The sequence below is a fragment of the Apis dorsata genome, unplaced genomic scaffold, assembly GCF_000469605.1.
Source record: "Apis dorsata unplaced genomic scaffold, Apis dorsata 1.3 scaffold_156, whole genome shotgun sequence".
Lineage (NCBI taxonomy): Eukaryota > Metazoa > Arthropoda > Insecta > Hymenoptera > Apidae > Apis > Apis dorsata.
Genome location: NW_006263446.1, coordinates 626,372 through 633,115, shown reverse-complemented (window position 1 = coordinate 633,115; position 6,744 = coordinate 626,372). Strand labels below are relative to the sequence as shown.

General features: G+C 22.4%; 2 protein-coding genes across 2 annotated transcripts in view; one reads left to right on the top strand and one right to left on the bottom strand.

Moving 5' to 3' along the window:
- LOC102681417 overlaps positions 1 to 684 on the top strand; it is a 6,614-nt gene extending 5,930 nt beyond the window's left edge. Inside the window, exons 4-5 of the mRNA XM_006613549.2 lie at positions 1 to 120; positions 338 to 684. The exon at positions 1 to 120 is cut by the window's left edge and continues 6 nt beyond it. Of these exons, the coding sequence (XP_006613612.2) occupies positions 1 to 120; positions 338 to 586 (369 nt within the window). The 3' untranslated portion in view covers positions 587 to 684. The remainder of the gene's footprint in view (positions 121 to 337) is intronic.
- Positions 685 to 3,551: 2,867 nt separating this feature from the next.
- LOC102681764 (xenotropic and polytropic retrovirus receptor 1 homolog) overlaps positions 3,552 to 6,744 on the bottom strand; it is a 3,870-nt gene continuing 677 nt past the window's right edge. The window contains exons 2-10 of the mRNA XM_006613551.2: positions 6,494 to 6,585; positions 6,207 to 6,360; positions 5,806 to 6,050; positions 5,293 to 5,554; positions 4,825 to 5,192; positions 4,397 to 4,739; positions 4,163 to 4,332; positions 3,957 to 4,090; positions 3,552 to 3,842 (exon numbers count right to left, since the gene is read on the bottom strand). Coding sequence (XP_006613614.1) covers positions 3,581 to 3,842; positions 3,957 to 4,090; positions 4,163 to 4,332; positions 4,397 to 4,739; positions 4,825 to 5,192; positions 5,293 to 5,554; positions 5,806 to 6,050; positions 6,207 to 6,360; positions 6,494 to 6,562 — 2,007 coding nt within the window. The 5' untranslated portion in view covers positions 6,563 to 6,585 and the 3' untranslated portion in view covers positions 3,552 to 3,580. The remainder of the gene's footprint in view (positions 3,843 to 3,956; positions 4,091 to 4,162; positions 4,333 to 4,396; positions 4,740 to 4,824; positions 5,193 to 5,292; positions 5,555 to 5,805; positions 6,051 to 6,206; positions 6,361 to 6,493; positions 6,586 to 6,744) is intronic.

The window sequence follows — 6,744 nt, the reverse complement described above, 5'->3', positions numbered from 1 at the left end:
CCTGCAAAATTTCCTGGAGGATTTATGCCTACCGGGCCTTTGCCAATAGCTAGTCCACCTTATGGTGCCGTTCCTATGTTACCGCATATGCCATACGCTGCTCGTGCTCCATCACAAATTGTACGTATTTTTACTATAATATTATTCCTTATCATTCATTCTCAATCCATTTTAAATAATCATTATTATATTCCATATCGATTCTAATTATTTCGTAATAAAATCTAAATTAATATAATATAAATATTATATTAATTATATATATAATTACAAATATAAAATATGTATTATAAATAAGAAAAAAATGATAATGTAAAGTTTTTACAATTGTTAAAAGATTCGATCAAAACAAAAACGCCACATAACTGAAGATACTATGGAAAGAAAGAGGCAAACTGAAAGAAAATCGGAATCCCCGAAAAGAATGTCTTCTATAGGAGAAGATCAAGTAGATCTAGCTCAAACATATACAGGATTGGATAAAAAAATCTCAGAAGAGTTCATTTCAATTGCTATGGACCCAGAAAGGAAATCTAAAGCCTCCAGTAGTCATGGCAGTGAAATCGGTACCGCGAAAACTTCTTAAAAATGTGATGTTTTCAAATTATTTCGAGTTATTTTTATAACCAATGCAAAAAAAAATCCTTATACATTTACACATGTAAATGTACATAATTTAGCATTACAAGAAAAGTTTTGTATTATTTGAATATATACATATATATATGAAGCAATTTAAGCACTTCACTCGAGGCTTTATTTCTACAATTTCGTTGTATCAATTTATTTCATCATTTCTAGTATTCACATTACAATTTTAATTGCTATTGTAGATATTAATTATTCACCTTTCATAATTGGAAATTGTAATGAAATTCTTGAAATAAAAAATAGATACATATGCTGTATTTTTAATTGTATAAAAATGATTATATTTAATGAGATTTTAAAAATTAATAAATTTATTTATTTCTTATGCTATTTTATACCAATTGTTATTCATATTGTTGTATATTATTCATTAAAAAATGATATGTATTTTAAGGAGAAAAAATCCAGCTTTGAAAGAATAACAATATATAGTTTTGAATATTTGTTATACAATAATTCCAAAGGTAAATTATAATATTTCAAAATATTATATATAAAGATATAAATTTATTTTTAATATATAAGAATTTTTAAAAGAATCATTGGAAAATAAACATAAGAATTGTTAATATTTTATATTTTATCTAATAATTAAAAAACTAATTTTTAAAGTTTTATACTGCCAAAGTTGTTTACTTATTTTTTTAATATATACTTATATGATTACAAGAATAAATAAGTTTTTAAAAATATTTTACAAGTTTTAATTTGCTAGATTTGTAAAATATACAAAAAAATGTTTTACTTAATTTTTTATTTTTTTCTTAAGTTATTGAAGTTTTTTTATAAGAAATAATACATTTTATTAATAAATACATATATAAATTAAAACAATCTATACAAATATTGAAATTAGTTTTTAAAAAATTTTATCATATTTTAAAAATTAATATAAAAATATCTTAAACCAATTTCAATATAGAATTTCAAAGAATTAAGATAAAATACATTAAAATATTTAAAATAGTTTTTGGAATAAGATTCTATTACATTAATAACAAACTTCTAGATACCTGATATTAAAATAGGTATTTAATGCGTAAAATCATTTGAATCATTTGTAATTATTGTCTTTTTTTATAATTTAGTTTATGAAATGTTATAAGTGATGCTGATTTAATATCGCCACTTTATTGTACAATTATATGTTAATACTCGAAGTTAATTCAATGCGAACTTTATCGTGTATATATAATATATATCATGTACTGTTATGAAAAAATAAATTTAAAAAATAAAACACATTATCGAGTATAATTATTATTCCCAAATAGTAAAATAAAAAATACAATATATTTTTTTAAATATTTGTTCGCTATTTTTTTAATGTAAATATTTTAAATACTAGTATTGTTTACAATTAAATTCACTACAAGTTACTTAAGATTACTTGTAATCACATATGGCATATATTGCGCGTTTTTCAAAAAAGATATATAACTAGTATATATCTTGTATAAGAAATATAAAAATATCTCTATTTTTTTAATAAAAGTAAGTTTTCTTTATTATTATTATCCATTTCATTTTCATTACTATTTCTATAACAAAATATATAAAAATACATACATAAAAGCATCACAATCATTGGAATACTTAATATATGAACGAGATTAAAGCAATATAAAATATTAAGTTTTTTAAATGAACAAATAAGATTATCGACATTCTTTTTTTCTTTATATAGATAATTTTTTGAATGTAATTTTTATTTTTTATCAAATAATAAATGATAATTCATTAATATTGTTATTAATATTAATTATTAATATTAAGAATTTATATTAAAGTTATGATTTTTATTATTTTTATCGATATTTATTTTAAAAGTAATTTTGATAAATATATGGATATATTTTGAACTTTCTGGAATATAAATTGAGAGTGTAAATATTTTTATAAAAATGTTACGGTATATAATCTTAAGTACTTAATATCTTAATACTTAATATTGAATATCTATTTATTATCTTTTATTTTGCTTAAATAAAATTCCCATGTATCAAATTCATTTTTTTTCTTTTTGCATTTATCTATATAGTTCTTTTATAAGCTCTTGTATTACGTAGCACAAAAGTAAATCAATATTTTATCACAAAGATAGATAATTAAAAATAATACTTATTAATATTAAAAATATTATAATCTAATAAGTATTAAATGAAATTAATTCAAGTATAATTGCTTTATAAGTTGTGCACTATATATTTTCTGCTGATTATTAATTCACATATTATTTTTTCTATTTAAAAATAATTATGGATATTATCATATCATATCAAATATCAAATAATGAGCGATTTTTATTTGTTTAAAATTATAATACTAATTTGTAAATAGACTATTATTTGTTGCATCAACATGAACATGTACATATTGAAGCGACAACCCTGTTTCTACATATAATTCACTATTATATACAACTATAAATTTCTATCATACACTTTATACATTTTCTAAATAAGTATAGAACTTTTACATTTATTAATCAAAATTGAAGACTATATAATAAATATTATTAACATATATATTGCTAATAAAATAATTTGCTTTTTTTTGAATATATTATTTATTCTAAATATTAATTAAATATTTTCATTAATTTTCATTTTTTAAATCAATTTATTAGCAATAAATTATATAGTAAGTGCCAAAATAGTTTTATGGAAGACATATGATATTATATGGTATCATAACATTAAATTATTAAATTTGCTTAATATAAAGAATAAAGAAATATTTTAAACATATTATATATAAGGCACTTGTTTAGTTTAGCCTTACTTCTTCAATTTTGATAAATAAAAAAAATATTAATCTTTCATAAAGTTCGACTTGCATTTGTTCTAATTAAATTCTTATAAAAACTGTAACGAATTTAGTACAATATTTTTTTAAACTTCCAATGAATAAAAAAATTAAATTAATTTCAACTAGCATTTGATATATCTATATCAATCGTTTCTTCTTTGAGTAATGTTCGTTTATCTTCTTTGGTATTAGCTTGTCTTTTACCACCAACTTTGCGTTTACCTCTATTAAGTACACCATTTTCTTCATCCATCATACGCAAAATTTGTGTCTGATCAGAACTTTCTATCGGTGCTATCGATATATCACGAACAGCGCGAAATTTACCACAATTATTTAAATGTTCGTTTTCCAATCGAAAGAAATTCCAAACGAACCGTCTTAAAATAAAAATATATTTTTATAAATCAATTGATAATACAAATATTTAATGAAAATTACTTATATAATGAAATAATTAAATATTTGATAAAATATAGCTAAAAACTTCTTACCTAAAAACTTCTAGAGGTGCTACTATAGATGTCATTAAATCACTGGATACATATTCACATTCAATAAGAACAAAACTCGCAATCCATGCAAATCTCAATATAAAATCTTCGATTATAGCAAAATAATAGAATCCCTAGAAGAAATATCATATGCGATAAATGTTTTAATAATGAAGAAAAATTAGACAATAACTTCATTTACATACAGCTGCTGAATATACAACTTCTTCGCGTAAAAATTTATTTTCACCAGCATTGCTGTCTAACAAACCCCAATCCATTTTCAAATCCCAAGTTACTGAATAAATTGAATTGACAATACAACTAATAATCCAAAGCCACAACCATGGATTTTCCCAACGAGTTTGATATTCCACTAAAATTATTATTTTTTATCTTTTTGTTATAATATAATTAATAATATAAAAAATTACCCTTACCAGCACGATAAGCACACATAGTATTACATATTACAACAAGGAATGTAGTTGAATATTTGCCAGCATTAGCTAAATGTGGAAATGCTTCTTTGGAATCACGATATCGTCGAATACATTGTGCAAAACGAAACCATGCAGGTAGACAATTAACAATAGGTCTAACAATTAAGGATCCAGACATACATTGCGTGGAATCTCCTGCCTCTAACCAATTTCCATTGGTAATATAAAAACACGCTAAAAAATGGAAATCTAATAATGCTGTAGCCATACTGTTTAATTGATCCGCCAACCAAAAATCAGCGAAATTTACATATGCGAATGGCGATATTAAAACTCTTCCCTAAAAATAAAAATAAAATAAAATTTGAATTTTTATTAATTGCAATTCTTAACACTATATTATATTATATATTAATATAACTTACGATTATTTTTAATAGCCAAAATCGTGCTTCATGGCGAAACATTTTTAACGGATTTAATAAAAATGCTAACATGATACAAACTAAAACTAATGGATTTACGTATGGTGGAATGCTTAAGCTAGCACTGTACAAAAAGCTTAATAAACTAAGAGTCCATATAACTCCAAGAACTGCAGCTAATTCCATAAGATGTTGTTCAGATAAATGATTTCGTGGATCTAATTCAAATATCAATACATGGTTCACACCAGACGATCGCCATCCATAAACATTTACACCAATAAGAAATAAAAATTGTATAATAAGTAGAGGTCCACGATATAATCTAAATGCAATTTTTAAGTTTTCTCCGCCATCGTGAAATATAGCTAAAAATAAAATAAAGAAAATAAATATAATTATAATTAATTATTTATATAATTTAATTTATATAATTTATATAATTATTTATATAATTTTTGTTATTACCTGAAAGTACAACTGTTACGAATAGGACAATGAAACTACCAGAGAATAATCCAACCTTAAAAGTAGTCCATGGACTTTGATGTTCTCCTAAAGGTGGAACGCGTAAACGTTTCATAGCACGTTGTCTATCTCCACCTTCTAAGTCATTTGTTACTGTAGTTTCTGTATCTTGTATGAGTTTGTCTATATCTTTTGATGTATAGAAATGTGAAGTTTCTACACATTCGACCCTCCATTTTGATCCACTATCTACAGACAATAACTGAAAATAGAAATAAAAACAATATTATATTTTGTATATATAAAAAACACAAGTTGCTACAATGTATGAGGTGTGCTGAGTTTTTACTTGTGTTTAATAGGATAAGGGACTTTAAAATAAGTATTAGTTCTTTCCTTATTTTCATTATTGTTTAAATGAAAACCTAGTAACCTGTAAACCTAGAGAAATACAAAAAAAATTAAGTATGAATTAATGCAATGATAACTAACAAAATCTCTCTTCCGATATACCTTGTCATGTTTTTTAAGAATCTTTCGAAAACCAGTGTAATTAAGATTTTGATAATTTTGAAGAAGTATAAGAGATAAGTAAAATTCTGAGAATGCAAGTTTCAATTCTCTCAACTTTCTTGTTGGTAAATGAGGTTTAGCAATCACTTTCCCTTTATTTTTTCCTCCACCTTGCTGTAATTCTAATGCTGTTTTCAATTCATTTTGAAGAGCTGCATATTTACGTGTAGCTTCTGCCAATTTTTCTATACATATAAAATATATATAAAAAAATATATATAAAAAATAAATATTAAGTATAGAATATTTTGTTGTTAATAAATATAATTAATAAATTTTTATTAATTTGATTTAATTCATATATAATTCATATATGTTTAATTTTAACAAAACTCTCTTACCAGAATAAAATGTATTAATTTTCTTTAATTCACGATCACAAAATGTAAAAAATACTTCATCAAAAGAAGCAAAATGTCGAGATATAACTTCTGGTTCAACACTTTCAGCTGATGGTGCTTCTTCTACTGCAGTATAGAGCATAGCCTTCATTTCCTATTGATCCAAAAAGGATTATTAATCATATTAATTAATAGTTTTAATAAGATTATATTTTGTTTCTATTTCTATAATAATAAATTTGAAATAAAATATTGACATCTTAATTTTTTATATTAATTTATTTTACCTCATAACTAATATATTGTTTACGCCATTCAGGCGTAATATGAGCAGATAGATGTTCTGCAAACTTCATCTTATTTCAATTAATGTAACAATCTGTAATAAATAAATTCATCAAATTATTTAATATATAATATAATTAAATTAATATATTATATTAATATATAATATAATTAAAAAAAAAATTAAAAAATTATATAACATGATTAAATATATAAATGAAATATATATAAAATAATGAAAAATAAAATAAAC